This window comes from Erinaceus europaeus, chromosome 21 (assembly GCF_950295315.1).
Source record: "Erinaceus europaeus chromosome 21, mEriEur2.1, whole genome shotgun sequence".
NCBI classification, from domain to species: Eukaryota; Metazoa; Chordata; class Mammalia; order Eulipotyphla; family Erinaceidae; genus Erinaceus; species Erinaceus europaeus.
The window spans coordinates 4,988,743-5,006,767 of record NC_080182.1 but is presented as its reverse complement, the minus strand read 5'-3'; the positions used below and the strand labels follow the sequence as shown (position 1 = coordinate 5,006,767).

General features: G+C 56.5%; 1 protein-coding gene across 8 annotated transcripts in view; it reads left to right on the top strand.

Moving 5' to 3' along the window:
• Positions 1-18,025, top strand: part of IQSEC1 (IQ motif and Sec7 domain ArfGEF 1) — a 236,619-nt gene extending 218,594 nt beyond the window's left edge. For 5 of the 8 annotated variants that reach the window (XM_060180315.1, XM_060180316.1, XM_060180317.1 and 2 more), the window contains exons 7-14: positions 4,293-4,432; positions 4,891-4,920; positions 5,099-5,224; positions 7,183-7,282; positions 8,776-8,937; positions 9,674-9,850; positions 14,080-14,129; positions 15,383-18,025. In XM_060180315.1, the coding sequence (XP_060036298.1) occupies positions 4,293-4,432; positions 4,891-4,920; positions 5,099-5,224; positions 7,183-7,282; positions 8,776-8,937; positions 9,674-9,850; positions 14,080-14,129; positions 15,383-15,895 (1,298 nt within the window). In that variant the 3' untranslated portion in view covers positions 15,896-18,025. Of the gene's footprint in view, positions 1-4,292; positions 4,433-4,890; positions 4,921-5,098; positions 5,225-7,182; positions 7,283-8,775; positions 8,938-9,673; positions 9,851-10,007; positions 10,233-14,079; positions 14,130-15,382 lie in introns of those variants that run through there. The other 3 variants (XM_060180320.1, XM_060180319.1, XM_060180318.1) reach the window with 3 other exon arrangements.

Sequence of the window (18,025 nt, the reverse complement as noted above, 5' to 3'; positions counted from 1 at the left end):
GGTGAGCGCTGTCCTCAGGGTCGTGAAGGTGGCGTTTTTCAGCCTCTCCTAAAGGGGGCTCTCCACTGGGGTTAACAGCCCAAGGTGGGGGAGCTGCTCCCATTCCGTAGGGTGGGGTGGGGCAGCCAGGAAGCTCCCTGTGCCCGGCCCCACCTCCTTCCTCCACGCGTCTCTCCCTTTTGTGTTTCACGTCATCTGTCTGGATGGAAGCCACTCCTGTTCCTCACTGTTCACAGCAAGTCTGTATCACCTGCCACGCGGGGCCGGCAATCAGACTAGTGTCGGGCCCAGGACATGGCTCAGCCCATAGAGTACGTTCCTGACAGTACCTCCGGTCCTGGGCTCGAGCCCCTGGCACTACACGAGCCTCAGCAGAACTCCACGGAGGGTGGAGCCGTGTCTCCTCTGTCCCTCTCTCTCTCTCCTTCAAAAGCAGAATGGAGAGTAGGCCCCCGGTGGTTCCGGGTATATGTGCGGGCCTGGATCCATCCCTTGGCACTGCTTACAAAAGGAAGACACAGCTGGTGCTGCCCAGGAGGTGGCACAGCGACATTAGCCTGAGCGCTCGACTCACGAGCATGAGGTCCCGAGTTCAGTCTCTCGCACCGAGTGTGCCAGAGTGAGACTCTGATGGCATCTCGCTCGTGCTAGCGGGTACATCTGTAAAGGAAAGGAACAGAAATGCTCTGTCAAGCCCAGCAGGTGACCGGTCCCCTGATGTCCCCTGGGAGGAAAGGAATGGAAAAGGGACGGGCCCAGGCTGCTCTGGGGGGTTAACCCACCGGGTCCCTTGAGAAATGGTGTCAGGGTTTTTGCTTTTTGTTTATTGATTTACTTTTGGTGTGACTCTAGTTCCACTTGGAGAGCTTAGGAGCTTTGAAGTTCCCCTCTCAGGCCTTTCCTTTCTGGGCCGTTGCCTCAGGGCCCTTCCCCTCAGGTCAGCTCCTTCCCAGTGCTCCCCCTGGTGACAGTGTCCCCTGAGAGCAGAGGCCCCCCCATACCCTGAGCTTGGCCCCCTGGCCTGGGTAGCACAGGTGAGAAATAACAGGGAGCCAGAAGTGACTGGCGCCCGGGAGAGAAGGGTTTGGAAGGACACGGCTGCAGGTGCTGTCTGGCAGCTGGCCACCCTCGTGTCAGTGGCTTTGTGGTTTTGTGTCCCAGCAGTTTGGGGATGGATGGCTTGTCTCCCAGGGCTGAGACCAAGCACCCCAGCCCCAGGGGAGCAAGCAGACCATCACCTCTTTTGAAGCCCATCATCCCTGAACTTCAGCCAAGGCTCAGAGAGGGAAGGACACTTGGCCAAGGTCACACAGCAAGTGAACATCAGAGGCAGACCTGACCCAGGTCGCCCTCAGCCAGGTAGACACCATGCTGAGCACACACCCACTCCCCTTTTTTCATTTTTATTGTATTTTGTGTTGATTTTTTTTCATTTTAAAAAAATTTTTAAATTATCTTTATTTATTGGATAGAAACAACTAGAAATCAAGAGGGAAGGGGGTGATAGAGAGGGAGAGAGACAGAGAGACACCTGCAGCCCTGATTTACCACACGTAAAGCTTTCCCCCTGTAGGTGGGGACCAGAGACTCGAACCCGGGTCCTTGCGCATTATAATACATGCGCTTAACCAGGTGCGCCACCACCCAGCCCCTTGTGTTGATTTTTTTTTAAATTTTATATTTGTTTATTTTCCCTTTTGTTGCCCTTGTTTTTTATTGTTGTAGTTATTGTTGTTGTTGATGCCATCGTTGTTGGACAGGACAGAGAGAAATGGAGAGAGGAGGAGAAGGCAGAGAGGGGGAGAGAAAGACAGACACCTGCAGACCTGCTTCACCGCCTGTGAAGCGACTCCCCTGCAGGTGGGGAGCCAGAGGCTCGAACCCGGATCCTTATGCCGGTCCTTGCGCTCTGCGCCACTTGCGCTTAACCCGGCTGCGCTATCAGCCAACTCCGTTGTGTTGATTTTTGAAAGGATTTACGAAATACAGAGAGAGCACATCTTTGCACTACTGGGGGTGGCACTCACGGCCACATGCGTGCAAATCCTGCTTTGCCACTGTGCCCCCATCCCAGCTGCCCGACTTACACTCACTGGGCACTCGCTGCCTCTGACGGCAGACTATTAGCCATCAGTAAAAAGGAGCGCGCTATCAAGCCATGGAAAGGCATGGGGGGGGGGGCTTAAATAAGCGTCACTAGGCCCAGACACCACTCTGAAAAGGCTCCTTACTGTCTGAGAGCAGCTGTGACATCCTGGAAGAGCAGAAGAAACCGTGGAGACAGAAGAGGACCAGAGGTCCCAGGTGTAGAGGAGGGAGGGGCAGGTGGTGGCACCCAGTGGATTTTAGGGTGACAGTACTCCCAAGTGATGCAGTAACCATGGAAACGTGTCACTAAGCATCTACCCAAACCCACAGGCTGCACAATAAGGGAGGGGGTGGCCAGGTCAGCCCAGTTGCACCAACTGTAACAACAACTGCTCCCCCTGGTGGGGAGATCTGGGGCACAGGGTAGCATTTAGCTGTGAACATGAAAGAGGTATAGGGATAAGATCTCAGGAAACCTGACAGCAGCAAGTATAGGGGGCCGGCGGGTGGCACAGGGCCCTGGTTAAGCACTCATATGACCAAGTGCAAAGACCCAGGTTCAAGCTTCCGCTCCTCACCTGCAGGAGGGATGCTTCATGAGCGGTGAACCAGGTCTGCAGGTGTCTGTCTTTCTTTCCTTCTCTCTCTCTTTTTTAAATATTTATTTATTTATTCCCTTTTGTTGCCCTTGTTGTCTTATTGTTGTAGTTATTATTGTTATTGATGTCATCATTGTTGGATAGGAGAGAAATGGAGAGAGGAGGGAAGACAGAAAGGGGGAGAGAAAGATAGACACCTGCAGACCTGCTTCACCACCTGTGAAGCGACTCCCCTGCAGGTGGGGAGCCGGGGGCTTTGCACCACGTGTGCTTAACCCACTCTGCTACCGCCCAACTCCCTTCTTCTATCTCTGTTTCCTCTCAATTTCTCTGACGTATTTAATAAAAAATTAAGAAAGAGCAGCAAGTACAGGAGCCTCATAATAGAGCCCCCTTTCCCCTCCTCCAGCCCCAGCACACAGCCCCCCCACCACCACCACCAACACACACGCAGGCCATCAGCATCAAGTCTCTGACTTAGAACAGTGTCTTTGCACAGATATTATATTAAAGGGGGGGGGAAGATTCATTAATCAAACTGAGAGAACCAGAATATCACTCTGGCACATACAGTGCTGGAGACTGAACTCGGGGCCTCATGCAGGTCCTCTCCCCACTGTGCCAATCCCCCACTCCCCCCCAGGTTTGTCCATGTCTCTGTCCCTTGCTTCCTTCCTGTCATAACCCCAAGGGACAGCCTCTTGTGGGGGTGGTCTGACCTTTCTCCTTCCCGCCAGGTGCTGGCCTGCAATGCCCGATGGGTCACAGGGCCATGAGCTCCTGTTGGCTGCACCAGGAATACCCTCCCGGGTCACCCCCAGTGGACTCAGGTCCCCAGTGCAGTCAGAGGGTGTTCAGGCCATCACCATGACAGGCAGCACCCCAGGGCACTCCGGCGCCTCTTACCCCTTCAACATCTGGGGTTTCTAGGCTGCCAGGCTACCCACCTGTAGAGTGGGGCTGGGGGACAGGGTGGGCACGAGTGGTGCTTCTGTCCTGAGCAGTACCGGGCTTTGTTTTTTAGGCCGGGTAACAGGCTAGTTGTTGAGGCCACCAGGGTTCCAGGCTGGCCTCCAGCTTATGCCCACATGAGCTGGGATAGGCCAGGAGCTCTCAGGCATGGGGGGCACCTCCCACTGCTCCCCTTCCTCGCCCCCTTTCAAGAGAGGCCTCCAGGCTGAAGCTGAGTCCCATGGCTAGTGAGAGCTGAATCCCCGGGCTCACTGGAACCTGAGTGCATGTCTCCAGCCTGGCCATCCCCACTCCCCACCCCACCACTTCTCTGCCCTCCCGTCTATGAATGGGGCAGCTGTGGGGACACTTCTGAGTGCCTGTGGTGCTGTGCTCGGGATCTAGCTGACTGGATTATCCCTGAGACCCTCTAAGCAGCACTAGCTTGTCCTGGTGGCTTGTCCTGACCTCATTCCCACGTAGGCATGCTGGGGACATTGGCAGATGCCAGGTGTCTGGCAGCCATTGGTCTGGAGGACATGTGTATACCCTGGGTGCTGGCAAGAGGGGCCGCCACTCAGAGGGGCTTCAGAAGCTGTTGGGCTGGGGAGGGGCAGCCAGATCCTGAGCTGGGCCTCCCGTGTCCCCGTGCAGGGGTAGATGACGGCGAGGACATCCCCCGGGAGATGCTGGTGGGCATCTACGAGCGGATCCGCAAGCGGGAGCTGAAGACCAACGAGGACCACGTGTCGCAGGTGCAGAAGGTGGAGAAGCTCATCGTGGGGAAGAAGCCGGTAGGTGTGGCCTCGTGTGTGGGCCTGGCCGCCAGGGGGCCAGATACCATTTGGGACCTGGGTCTTTGTGGGCGGGGTTGATGGATTACCAGGGTCTGAGGTTTGTTTTAAGCACCAAGTGCCTCACACACGTGAGACCAGAATAACCTCACCAGCCTGAGTCTTTCACTCTGTGTGGTGGGGTGGGGCAGAGACACCAAATCACCACTCATTGATCATCGAACTTCCCCAGTGCCACTGTGGTGCTTCCACATGGTGTCAGGGTCTCATACACTATCAGGTGCACCTGAGGCTGGGTGAGTTATCCCCCCCAGCTCCAGGGTAGTTGTTTAAGTGTCTCCAAGAGGTAGGAGTATAACCCCACTCACTGGGGGTTACGTTTGGGGAGAACTTGAGGCTCTTCTTAAACTGGCTCTGACATTGGCACTCCTCTCCCGTTTTCTCCCTGTCTCCCCCAGATTGGATCCCTGCATCACGGACTCGGCTGTGTGAGTACCCACATCCCCACAGCACCGTCCACTGAGCAGCACTGCCAGTCTCTCTGCCATCCTGGAGGAGGGAGTCTGGGGACGGGGAGCGTGAGGCTCTGGCAGCCCGCCCACCTCACCGGGCCCATCTGCACGTCCAGGCCAGGCCATGGCTGACCCTGCATGTCCACTCACGCAGGTGCTTTCACTGCCCCACCGGCGGCTGGTCTGCTACTGCCGACTCTTCGAGGTTCCAGACCCCAACAAGCCCCAGAAGCTCGGCCTGCACCAGCGTGAGATCTTCTTATTCAACGACCTGCTGGTGGTATGTGCTGGGCCCTTGGGAGGGACTCACCCTGGGCTGGTCACTCGGGAGGGGAGGCAGAAGTTCAAACTCAGAGTCATTCCCGTGATGGCAGGGCCCCCCCCACAATATCCGCTCATCTCTGAGCTGCGCAGGCTCCCTTCTGAGACAGCCTTCGAGCAGAGGTCATATACTCGCGGATTCTAGAGGGCATGGAAATGTAGCTCAGTGGCAGGGTGCATTACTCTCATGTGCGAGCCTCTGGGCTTGATCCCAGCACCCAAAAACCTTCTCTTTTAGGCCTGGCAAAATAGCTCCGTCGCATAGTGTGCTGCTTCGCCATGTGAGTGGCCCAGGTTCAAGTTCAGCTCCCATCATGTTGGTGGGAGCTTCAGTGCTGTGGCCTCTTTCACTCTCTCTCTCTCTCTCTCTCTGCTTCTTTGTCTCTGTCTCTCTCAATCTGATCTGAAAAGTCATTCCAGCAGTGAAGCCAGTGATGACCAAAACGGGGGGGGAATATATAGTGTGTATATATATATATATATATATATATATATATATATATATATATATATATATATAGTATAAATATATAGTAAACACACATTTTTATACATACATGACTGGGAGATAGCTCAGGCAGGAATGTGCACACTTTCCCATACCACAGGACCCAGGTTCAAGCCCTCAGCCACCGCGTGGCCACACCTGCATAAGGGGAGCTTCGTGAGTGGTGGTGTAGTGCTATGGCATCTCTTTCTCTCAGTGTGTCTTTTTCTGTCTGTATCTCTTATTTCCTCTCTGTCTCTCTTCCTCCAGAGAAGAAATGGGAAGCAGTGTACAGGTGTAGAGCCCCTATGGTAACCCAGAAAGCAAAGCTCTTGATCATGATAATCTGAAGCCCCAAAGAAAAGCCCCAGAGGTCTCAAGTTCAAACCCTGGCACCGCCATACGCCAGAGCTAAGTCGTGCTCTGGTCTCTCTCTCTCTGTCTTTTGTAAGGACTTACTAATTAAACATTTATAACGAGTCGGCACCGGGTGGTGGCGCACGCATTAGAGCGCACACATTATGAGTGACGCAGCAGGCTTGCAGGTGTCTCTCTTTCTCTCTCCCTCTCTGCCTCCTCCTTTCTTCTCAGTTTCTCTGAGAAGAAAGAAAGAAGGGGACCGGGGGGGGGGGGGTGGCGCACCTGGATGGGCGCACATGTTGCATTCCACAAGGACCTGGGTTCAAGCCCCCAGACCCCACCTCCAGGGGGAAAGCTTTGCAAGTGGTGAAGCTGTGCTGCAGGTGTCTCTGTCTCTCTATCTCTCCTTCTCCTCTCAATGTCTCTCTGTCTCTACCCAATAAATAAAAATTAAAAAAAAAAAAGAAATTCTAAAATAAAATAAAAATTTAAGAAAGGAGGGGCAGTGGACCAACAGGAGCAGTGAACTCCTGCAGGCACCAGGTCCCTGTAATAACCCTGCTGGCAAAGAGACATTGTAAAAAGTTACTATTGACACCACAAAAAAAAAAAAAAAAAAAAAAAAAGAATCTGAACAGAGCCTTTTAAACACCTGCCTAGCGGGGAGCTTACTGACCAGGTTACAGCCCACCACCAAGACTTCTAGGCTGGAGGGGCTCCCCAGAGAGAGATCAAGATGCTTTTGCCCAGAGAACTGTCACATGGATGTGAGCTGGAAGGGAAAGGTGCTGGCAGAAGGCAGGGAGGTGCCCCCTATGCCATGGCCTTTCTGCCCCTGCCAACCTTCCTGTGCCTTGGGGCCTGTCACCCCTGTGCTGGGTGAGGGGCTCTGTTGCCAGCTAGGCTGACATCAGGAAGTGGCAGGAACATACACCAGTGGCCCCCCCAACACACACACACACCAGGCGTCTCTTGAGCCCTGAGCTGCAGGGGCGCACCCCCCGAGCCCCAGCACCACGAGCCATGCACCCCCAGCATGCTGCTCAGCCTCTGTCTCTTCCCACCCCCAGGTCACCAAGATCTTCCAGAAGAAGAAGAACTCAGTGACATACAGCTTCCGACAGTCCTTCTCCCTGTATGGCATGCAGGTCCTGCTCTTCGAGAACCAGTGTGAGTCTCTCTCCCTGGGTCCAGCCCCTCCGCTGCCCTCTGGGAAAGTCACTCAGACAGACGTGCCAGCATGGAACTGGGCTCCCTGAGTCAACTTGCACTGTTACTACCTCAACAGGGGAAGAGATCCTCAATTTCTGGCAGAGTAGATCCATTTAACATGTTGATGGGAGAAAAATCAGGTAGACCACACTTTTTTTTTTTTTTTTTAAGATACATTCTTTCCCCATTTTTATTAGATTAAACAGAGAGAAGTTGAGAGGATGGGGAGATAGAGGGAGAAAGAAAGAAAGAAAGAAAGAAAGAAAGAAAGAAAGAAAGAAAGAAAGAAAGAAAGACACCTGCAGACCTGCTTTACCGCTCGTGAAATAGATGGGAAGCAGGGGCTCGAACCTGGGTCCAGGTACTATGTGCGCTTAACCGGGTGCGCCACCACCAAGCCCCGAGTGCACTCTTTACCGCCACACAGCCCAGCTCTGAGCCCCTGGCACCAGGTGGGAGGCGCCATGAATGCCGGAGCTACACTGTGGTGTCTGTCTCTCCCCCTCTGCCTCTCTCCATCTGAAATTAAAAGGAAAAAAAAGTAGTAGCGCTCGGCTGGCTAGTAGAGCACTCAGTGGTGCACACGTGGTACGGAGCACTAGGACCCAGGTGCAAGCCCCTGGGCCTCACCTGCAGAGGGAAAGCTTCACAAGCATTGAAACAGTGCTGCAAGTGTCTCTCTCTCTCTCTCTCCTGCTTTCTGTCTCCCCCTTTCCTTTCGATTTCTTTATCCAAAATATCTGTTTGAATAAGTCATTTTTTTAAAAAGTGTTGAGTAGTTCCATGTAGGCATGCCTGGCACTGAAGAAGAGAAAAAAAAAAAAGCCAGCTAGATGGCCGGGACGATGTGCTATAGGCAAGCAGGTGAAGCGGCAGGGAGGGCGTGGGGGCTGCAGAGGTTAAGCTCCGGGGCCTGTGGCCCTGGGTTCAGATCCTAGCCTATACTCAGGGGCCTGGCTGCGGCCCCCTCCAACCCGAATCGTCTGCCAGCGGGCTGGTGGCAGTGCCAGCCCACAGTGTAAGAGCCCTTCCCTAGAGCAGCTGTGGGTGCAGGAAGTGCTGGGCTGGGACTCGCTCACTGGTCGCTGCTCTTGCCAGGCCTCCTGTGGGCATAAGTGGGGTCGTAGGGAGCTGGCTGCTGCCCACGGTCCGCTTGCTGACTCCGGCCTTGACCTTGCTTTTGGTCCTCCATCTATTTCTCACTCCCTCTCTCTCTTTGTCCCCTCCCTGTTGGTGGCCCCCAAATGTCAGGCTGAACCCCTTCCTAAAACAGGTGGGGTCCTGCCACCCTGCTTCCCCCCACAGGGCAAGGGCTCCCTTCCTGGCCTGTGGGGCAGCCCAGGTGTAGTTGGGGGTGGGGGTGGGCAGCACCATCCGGGACAGCCTGGGCTCTGATGCTGCACAGGTCCCTGAGCATGGAGACCCACGAGTCCCTCCCCCCCCCCCCACAGACTACCCCAATGGCATCCGGCTCACGTCTGCCGTCCCGGGGGCCGACATCAAGGTGCTGATCAACTTCAACGCGCCCAACCCTCAGGACCGCAAGAAGTTCACGGATGACCTGCGGGAGTCCGTCGCTGAGGTGCAGGAGATGGAGAAGCACCGCATCGAGTGTGAGTGGCGCCGGCCCTGGCGACCGAGCCATCGACGGCCAGTGGTGCTGGGCAGGCCCTGTTGCAGCTTGCAGTCCCAGGAGCCGCATGGGGGGAGGCGGAGAGGGCATGGGTCCCTCACAGAGGTCTCTGGGGCCCTGGTCAGGGACAGGCTCCTAGCACGTGGCCTACTTCAGGGCCCACAAATGGGGGGTCACTGCCAAGCCCCCCCCCCCCGGGCTCTCTAAAAATCAGGTGAAATCCCTGCCTCTCCCACCCCCTAACCCCATCATCAAGAGCATGTAAGCCCCTCTCATCTCCGAGCTTGGCTAACTAGTCTTCTGGTGGACCATCAAGCCTGGAAGTCAGTGTCCTTCCTGTAGGTGCAGGCTGCAGGCTGCAGGGTCTCTCCACCTTCCTTTGGGGTCCCTTTCTTTCTTTTCTTTCTTCCTTTCTTTCTTTCTTTCTTTCTTTCTTTCTTTCTTTCTTTCTTTTTTTAAACAAAACACTGCTCAGCTCTGTTTGGTGGTGTGGGGGATGGAACCTGGGACTTTAGAGCCTCGGCAGGCATGAGAGTCTCTTTGCATAAGCATTATGCTATCTACCCTCCTGTCTGGGGTCCCTCCCTGAGTCCTTTGGTGCAAAGTCTCCCAAACACCCTCAACTGTTCTGGGCAGATGGCCATGAAGTGCGACGCCCGCCCCCTCTCAGGTGCAGCCACATGCAGCCCCAGCTGACCCCCGCCCCTCTGTTGCAGCCGAGCTGGAGAAGCAGAAGGGCGTGGTACGGCCCAGCACATCCCAGTGCTCTGGCCTCAGGAAGGAGCCAGGCAACGGGACGCTGAGCCGGGCCTGCCTGGACGACAGCTACGCCAGCGGCGAGGGCCTCAAGCGCAGCGCCCTGAGCAGCTCTCTGCGCGACCTCTCTGAAGCGGGTAAGGGCCGGGCCTGGGCACCCTTCTAGCCTAGCAGCCGCAGGGCTCAGCTGGGCTCAGCACTGGGAGGGGGTGATGGTGGCTGGGCTCTGACAAGTGTGGCTGGGTCTGGGTGGCCGGCCGAGACTGTCCCCAAACTATAGCAGTGTGTCACCAGGCAGGCAGACCGGTCCCCAGAGGCCAGAGGAAGCAACCCCAGATCGTCCCAAGACTGGACTGCCTGGAAGGGTGACCCCTCATTCTTCCCTCCTCCCCTGAAATGTTTGGGTGAGGGGCTTTGCCTCATCGCTGTCTGCAACTCCGGCAAAGAGAGCCCAGCCGCCTGTGTGCTCTGCACTGTGGGTTCTGAGCTGTGCTGATGAATGAAATGGAGTGAAGTCCCCTCTTCTGCTGCCCTGGCCTTGCGTCCCCCACCCCACAGGGTGCATCACCTGGGAAAACCAGGCCTCTCTCCAACCCTGGGCAGCCAGGGGCTGGCAAAGCTGTGATTTTGGTCATTGCTATTTCCTTGTTTCTGTGCCTGTTTAATTTGCTGCCGGCCTCTTAACTCCCCAAGCAGGAAGCCACCCCCCCACCCCAAACTTCCCTGTCTACCCTGGGTGTGGGCAGGAGTACACCTTAAGCATCAGGGAGCGTCTGCTGGCAACCCTCACCCACCCTGGTTCTTAGCCTATGGAGGTACAGTGTCAGACCTAGAGAAGTTCTGCTCCAGCCCTGCTTTCCCTGCTGGTGCTGGGAGAGGAAGTATGGAGTGAGGGCATGTGCCCTGGCAACAACTCTGTCCCTATAAGTTGTGTATAGCACTGGAGGCTATAGAGACATGAGGGCTCACCTGGTCCAAGGCCCTGGGTGTCCTGACCCAGACACTCTCAGACTAGATCAGCCCCTCTGAGGGCCTGCAGGCCCCACTACGTACCCACTCCAGCCCCCAAGAGAGCCCGCTCATGGATCCATCCCATCCCCCTGCCAGTAGCACAGCCTCACTCTGGCTCACTCATTTCCCAGAAATGTGTTATTTTTTCTATTTTCTCTTTTGTTATTTAAAAATTTTTATTTGAGTTGGATTTTTTTCCTTTGCTTTTATTTGCCATTACCTTTTTTTCCATAGTGGAAATCCGAAATCCATTGCTGGCATGAGGGTGAGCCAGGGTTTCTCAACCCTGGCACCACGTCATTCCTTGCTGGAGGGGGTGGCGGGCGGAGGGGGACATCCTATGTGCATTCACTGCTCGGCTGGCCTCTACCACTGGACGCCGGTGGGATCTCCCCCACTCGGGATGACCGGTGGCATCTCCAGAAATCGCCAGGCCCCCCTGTCACTCTGGTTGAGAACCGCTGGCTGCCCCACAGCTTGCTAAGCCAGCTTCATGCCCACGGCCTGCCTGTTGCTTTGCGGGTCGAGGCCTGGGCTCCTGTTTGAGTTTGTGCAGTGGAGCAGGCCTTGCCCTCTGCCCCTAGTGGACAGGGAAGCCTGATGGGTGATCTCCCCAGCCCCTGGAGAGCTGTGACTTGGCTGGAGCCGAGGCCCTCAGCACAGCCCGGCCGGTCTCAGGGGCCCAGTGACCAGGGCCTCAGCTGTCACCTCCTCCCTATAGGAATCCCAGGCCCAAGCCCACAGCCCTCAGAACAAGGGGCTCCCAGGCCTGGCCATTCCCCACCTCATAGCACTGCCATCCATCGAGATGAGTCCTTGGGGTCCTAAGCCTGGCGGAAGGGGGTCCTCAGGAGAGAAAGCCCCTATGCAGGAGGGGCGGAGGGCCAGAGGCGCTGGGCTCTGAGTCCTGAAGCTGCCATGGCCCCATGCTGGGGAGGGAGGGAAGGGGCACCCAGAAGGTGCTGTGGCCAGCACTGGAGACAGGGGTGTGATCAGTGCCCAGCTCGCCTGCCACAGCCCCCACATGGAGCTTCTCCAGAGCAGGCTGGGCCTCGGGGCACACACCCTAGCGCACCCCACGGGAGGATACAGCAGAGACACTGGCATGGTTTGATGGCCCAGGAGGAAGGCCAGGAGCAACCACCATCCACTGGCCCAGAGCCTAAGCCCAGGACCTGCAGGGACACAGACATGGCGGCCAGCACTCCTGCCCCAGAGGAGTCAGCCATAGTAGAGTGGACACTGTCACCCGTGGTCCATGCGGGACCCCATGGACAGGAGCAGTCCTGGGACCGGCCCTTCAGAGAGTCCACACTCCTGACTTCACACACTGCACCCCAGGCCTCAGTTTCCTTCCAAGGAGAGCTGTGTGGGAGAGTGGTCAGAGCCGTGGCTGCGGCCTTTGTCACTGAGCAGGGGCACTTTGCCAGCCCCTGCAGGGTGCAGAAAAGGTGGGGGCCATTCCTGCTGGGGCCCCCATCCCAGGACCCCAGGATTGGTTCTGGTTGGGACAGGGGTTCCCTAAACCCAGGGCAGGACCCAGAGGGAGGGGGCCTGGAAATGGGGGCTGTGAGTTCGAGCTACGTGAGGCGTGTGCCCTATCCATCACAGACCCTGAGCCACATCCAGACACAGGCCTGCCAAGGACAGGGTCCCCACAGTCATGCCGATCTGAGAAGTCATGAGGGGCATCTGAACTTGAAGTCAGTAAGCTGACTTGAAGTTGAAAGTTGAAAAGATGGATTCTAAGCTCAGCATCACTCAGACTCTAGAGAAGGTGATTCTAAGTCTTGACCCTTGTTGGGCAGGAGAGAGGGACAGGGGTCCCTTAGGAAGCCCCCAAACAAAACTCCCAGGCCAGGCCCGAGTCTGATTGGGAACAGACCAGCTTGCAGGCATAGCAGAGCACTGGTTCTCAGCACCCGAGCCTTCGAGCGACCAAAGAGCCTGTCAACCCCCCACCCCCACCCTATGACAGCAGGCCCCTGAGCTCAGCTGTCTGCACATTCCCAGTATCCTGGGTGTGTGCTGCCTGTGGCCATCCCAGGGAGAAGGGCAACATCCATTTCGCAGATGGGAACACGGAGGTAAAGACTCCGCAAAGAGATCGGAAAAACAGCACAGTAGTTAGGCAAGACTTTTAGGCTTCAAGTTCCTGGGTTCAATTCCCCAGCACCACCACAAGCCAGAGCTGAGCAGTGCTGTGGGGGGGAACAAAGAAGGGTAAAGGCAGGGTCACGTCCCCGGGCAAAGCCTCCTTCCCAGAGGTGGTTCTGCCCTGCTTAGCACCAGGAGCGAGGGTCGGGTCCACTTGCGGGGTTTCAGAGGGATTTGTGCTGTCCTTAGAGGGCTCAGGGCCCTCCCCTGGGCCAGAGCATCATGGCCTCAGCTCCCAGTTGGGACTTGGGGTTGGAGCTAGTGGTGCAAAGCAGAGAGACCGACCAGATGTCCGTGAGCCTGTCTAGGCCCGGGGCCCTGACCCAGTCTCTGTCCAACATCTTCCTGGCCTGGGTCGAGTCCAGAAGGTGGCATGGCCATACTTGCCAGAGATGGACAGGCGACGTGGGACCACCTGCGCTGGCCCGCTCTCCTGGCAGAGGCTCCCCTTGTCACACCAGACATGTCCTGTCCCGTGCTTGGGTGGAGCCAGGCGGTGCCCAGTTCGTGCCAGGGCTGCATGTGTGGATGCCAGCAGTCGCATGGGAGACCGGGCCCTGGACCTTGGGTATCTCACATCCTGCAGAGATTGCTAGCCAAGTCCCTGGAAGGACCAGGAGGCCTGGCAGGCCCACAGAGCCTGCACACACCGGCAGCCAATGCTCATGGCTGGGGGTGGTGTGGGGGGCACCCACAGAGGGGAAGCAGGCCTCCAGGCTCCCCGCTCTGACCAGGTCCATGCACAAACCAAACACTCGGCCCCAAGGGCTCACTGGAGCTCCCAGGAGAAAGAGGCTGACACACCCAGCTTTCCCTTGGGTCCCCTGACCTGCCAGTGGGCAGGTGTGTGCGCAGCCCACCAGGGCCAGGCTGCGGGGCCGCCCCAGGGTGAGTGTCGCCCTGATGAAGCTGCCCTCACTCTCCCTGATGGCGCCGGAGGGGTCGAATGAGCAACCGCCCACCCCACCCCAGCCCCATAGAGCATGGATTCCAGGAGAGATGAACGTAGCAGAGCTGGGGCAGACTGGAAAAGGACTTTGTTTTTTGTTTTTGTTTTTGTTTTTGCTTTTGCTTTTCTATGACCCTCCCCCACGTGGTTCTCGTTCTGAACTTGTCCCTGTCCCCCGCCGGCTCCCCCGCTGGCCCCCCAGCCCTGGCGGCTCGGTGTCTAACCTCTGGTATTGCATGTTCTGGCCAGGGAAGCGAGGGCGTCGCAGCAGTGCGGGATCGCTAGAGAGCAATGTGGAAGTAAGTAGGAAGCGCCCACCGCCGGCTGTCCTGCCCCCACCTCGGTCCATCTGTCACCCCCTCCCCCCTTTTTTCTTTTTTTTTTTTCTTCCTTTTTTTGTTTTGTTTTTGTGTTTTTGTTTTTGTTTTTGGCTCTTCCCTCCCCTACTGCACAGAGGCACAGACACGCCTCCCCTGCCCCAGGACCAGTGCATGCCCGCTGCTCCCCAGCCTAGAACCACGCGCCTCTCACCGCTTGTTTGGGCCGAAACGGTGGGCGGTGGGCAGTTCTGGACCTGGTGTTTTAGTTTCCCCTTAACTCCCATCTCCCTCTGCCCCCCCCCCCCAGCATGGTTAACACCCCTGGCTTCCCCAGCACTGCCCCACCCCCGGGACTGGGTGGGAGGCACCGGCCGCCGCTCTCACGCACCCTCCACCCCGCTGTCGGGTGTCCACGCTCTGCCATCCCCATCGCTTCCTTCCTGGAGTCGTGCTTGCTCACTCGTGTGTCTGCAGTCAGGGTCGTGTGCAGCCAGCCCCGGGGAGGAGCGAGAGCTCGAGGCTTCAGTGTGGATTTCACGAGATTTCATTCATCCTCCTCCCACCTCCCACACGCTCATCCTCACCTCAGCTTGCAGATCTTTTCGTTTCTTTCTTTTTCCTTGTTTGGTTTGCGGTTAGGTAGCTGCAGTGAAATGCCCAGGCAGCACCCCCCCCCAACCCAAAGCACCCAGAGATGGGGTTCCAAGAGCCCCAGAAGCCCCTTGTTGCCCTCGCCTCTGCACCAGAGACCCAGAGGAGAGAGCCCAGGCTCCTGTAAGGCACAATCCCAGCATGCCCTGGGCTCCTTCTCACACACTGCCTGCCCCCTCCACGCACAGGCACCCCCAAATCAGGGGTTCTGGTCTGGAAGGCCAGACACGGTGCTGATCAGAGCCAGAGGAGGTCAGGAAGGAAGGCTCTCCCTCCTTGGCTCCAGCTCCCGCTCCTGTCACTGGACAGTCGACCACTGCTCTGCGTCCCTCAGGCCTCATGCCCTCAGCTGCCTTTCAGAGTAGAATGAGGGGCAGTGGAGCCTGAGTCAGCCTCGCAGGGGGCTCCCCACCTGTGGCCAGTGAGAGGAACTAAGGCTTAGCAGTCAGTGGGTGGACCTCTTTTATTTTTTTATTTCTATTTTTTACATTTTTTTTTTTTTTTTTGGTAAAAGAAAAAGTCATTCTGGCATACGTGCTGTAAGGTCTTTTAATTTTGACTTGTATGAATTTCCTTTTTAGGGGTCCATCATTAGCAGTCCTCACACGCGCCGGAGAGCTACATCAACACGCGAATGCCCACCTCGCCCACACCAGACTATGCCCAACTCCTCCTCCCTCCTGGGCTCCCTATTCGGGAGTAAGAGAGGGAAGCCCCCTCCCCAGGCCCACCTGCCCGCAGCCCCACCGCACCCCTTGGCCGCCCACCACCCAGGACCCCCCGAGGGCCCCATGCAGCCCCCGGGCCATGGGCACCATGCCCAGTACTGCCACCTGCAGCAGAACCCACCCCCCTACCACCACCACCACCACTACCACCCGCCCCAGCACATCCAGCACGCTCACCAGTACCACCACGGTCCCCACGGGGGGCACCCCCCCTACGGGTCCTACGCTCACAGCCACCTGCCCTCGGCCCACGCTGGCCACTTGGTTCATGCCGGCCACACCACACACCATCACGGGCAGCCTCCTGCCCCACCACCACCCACCAGCAGTAAGGCCAAACCCAGTGGCATCAGCACAATTGTGTAGACAGCCCGGGCAGGGGGGTTCCTAGACCTCCCGACAGAACTGCACACACATGGGGGCCCGCCCGGGGCCACCAGCCTCAGACCAGACCCAGGACACTTTGGTTCCCAGCTCCTCCTTCTGCTCCCCATGGCCTGGACAGAGCCCCACCACCCCACCCCCAGCCTGGCCCGAGGGGCTCGTGCTGGAGGGTCAAGGCTCGGAGTTCATTTAGTGTTGGCACCCGGGCTCCATCCAGCCTCAGCCCAAGGAGGGGGGGGCCTTGGCCACCGGCCACATAGATGTTGAAGCCCCCCTACACGTACGCGCACACACACACCGCCAACATAGTAGCGCTCAGCTCCCTAACTGACATGCATATGAAAAACCCCAGCCTAGGAACAGAAGAAACGAGACACAAGCCAGAGACAAAACACAAACCCCAAACTTGCTGCATTACTGCTCTTTTATTTGGTAACGGGCAAAAAAAAAAAAAAAAAAAAAAAAGTTGACCTGATATGGTTGATGAAAATACGTAAGTAAACTTTATATAATATAAATATATAAATATATAAATAAAAAATATATATATACTGTATAGTTAGTATTTGTGTGTGAGAGGGAAGCATTTCAGTCCAGACAAGTAGCAATAGGACTCGACAAGGAGCTCCACTTACCTGATAGGAAGACCCTTAGACAGATGTATACAAGAATAGACCAAAAACTTTAATGCTAGGAACATATTCAGATATTCCATATTTTCGTAAAAAAAAAAAAAAAAGAAAGAAAGAAAAAGCAGTCCCTCTAGGACTGGCTAAAAACTGTACGCGATCATAACTAACTGTGCCAAGTGACATAGCATCTAACTGTTAAAAAAAAGAAAAAGTCAGATATTGCTTTGTATAAATCCTTATTTTATTAACAGAATATTATCATAAGTCTTCAGTATTATAACTGCTCTGTGACTTCAGGTAAGCAAATAGATACACGATGCAGTAGCAGCTGGGGCCGCCTAGCCCAGGGCTGGCTGTCTCAGACTGCTAGTTACCCGACTCTTAAGACACTTTAATGGCTGCGATAACTGTGAATCTCCATGCCCCACCTTTCTTTTCTCCACATCTGACCGATCACACACTCAGAGTCCACTGAGCAGGGGCTCACCCCCACCCCCACCCCCACCCCAGCAGACGTCCTCAGCTCCAACATGAAAGCGATCAACCTTTCATCCTGTCTCCTCCAATGCCATAACGTCCTCATCCTGTCCCAGGTGCCCCAGGCAGAAGCTCCCCAGCCTGCAGGTGGATCGTAGCGTTTAGAAGCCCAGGGCGGTGTGTGTGTTTCCCGTTGTGTTTTCTGAGTGGTAGCCGTGATGACCATTGTGATTCCATGTAGCCATGTGCTAGCACAAACCCCCTTCCGCCCCGTGTCATCACCGTGGCCCATCCGTGCCCAGCCCAGCAGCACCGGCCTCGCCAGCACAGCCCCCGCCGCTGCCTTCCCATGGCCCCGTAGCTGCCAGGGCATCCCATGGCTCTCAGCTGTGCTCTTGTCGCTTCCGTGTTGTGATGACACCATCCGCTCCCACCCCCGGGGCCAGGGCCGTGCTGGGGTCACCCATGGGGGCCGTGCTTTGCAGTTTCAGCCTTTCGAGCCATTGCAGCCGCCAGTGCTGTGCTCCTAAGCCGTGGGACCGAGGAGCGCCCGGGGCACCTGCCCGGGTGGGGAGCCCCTTCAGAAAGGGCGAAGCTAAGCCCGGACTCTGCGTGTGGCCAGCCAGGCAGGACAGCAAGAGGACAGAGGGGAGCCTGCCCTGGGCCGACCCCCAACCCCCTGACCCCCAACCCCCATGTCGTGTCATTGAGGTCACCATACCAGCAAATCTGCAACCCAAGCACTTTGTTCATGTCCAGAGAGCAGATCCAGCAATCCAGAGCCTTCCTGGACTGAGTGACTGGAGCCGGGCTGGGTGGGGGCTCCCCAAGGCACCCTGTCTCGTGGTTTGGAAGGCTGCTGTTCCAGCCAGGCAAAGTCCCACTGTACTGCATGCCACCTGGCGTGGGTCTCGAGGCCACTCTCTCTGTATTGTATATTTGCAAACTCTTATCAGTGTTACTGTTGACAAATAGTTGAAGTAAAGTGATCACATGTTAAATA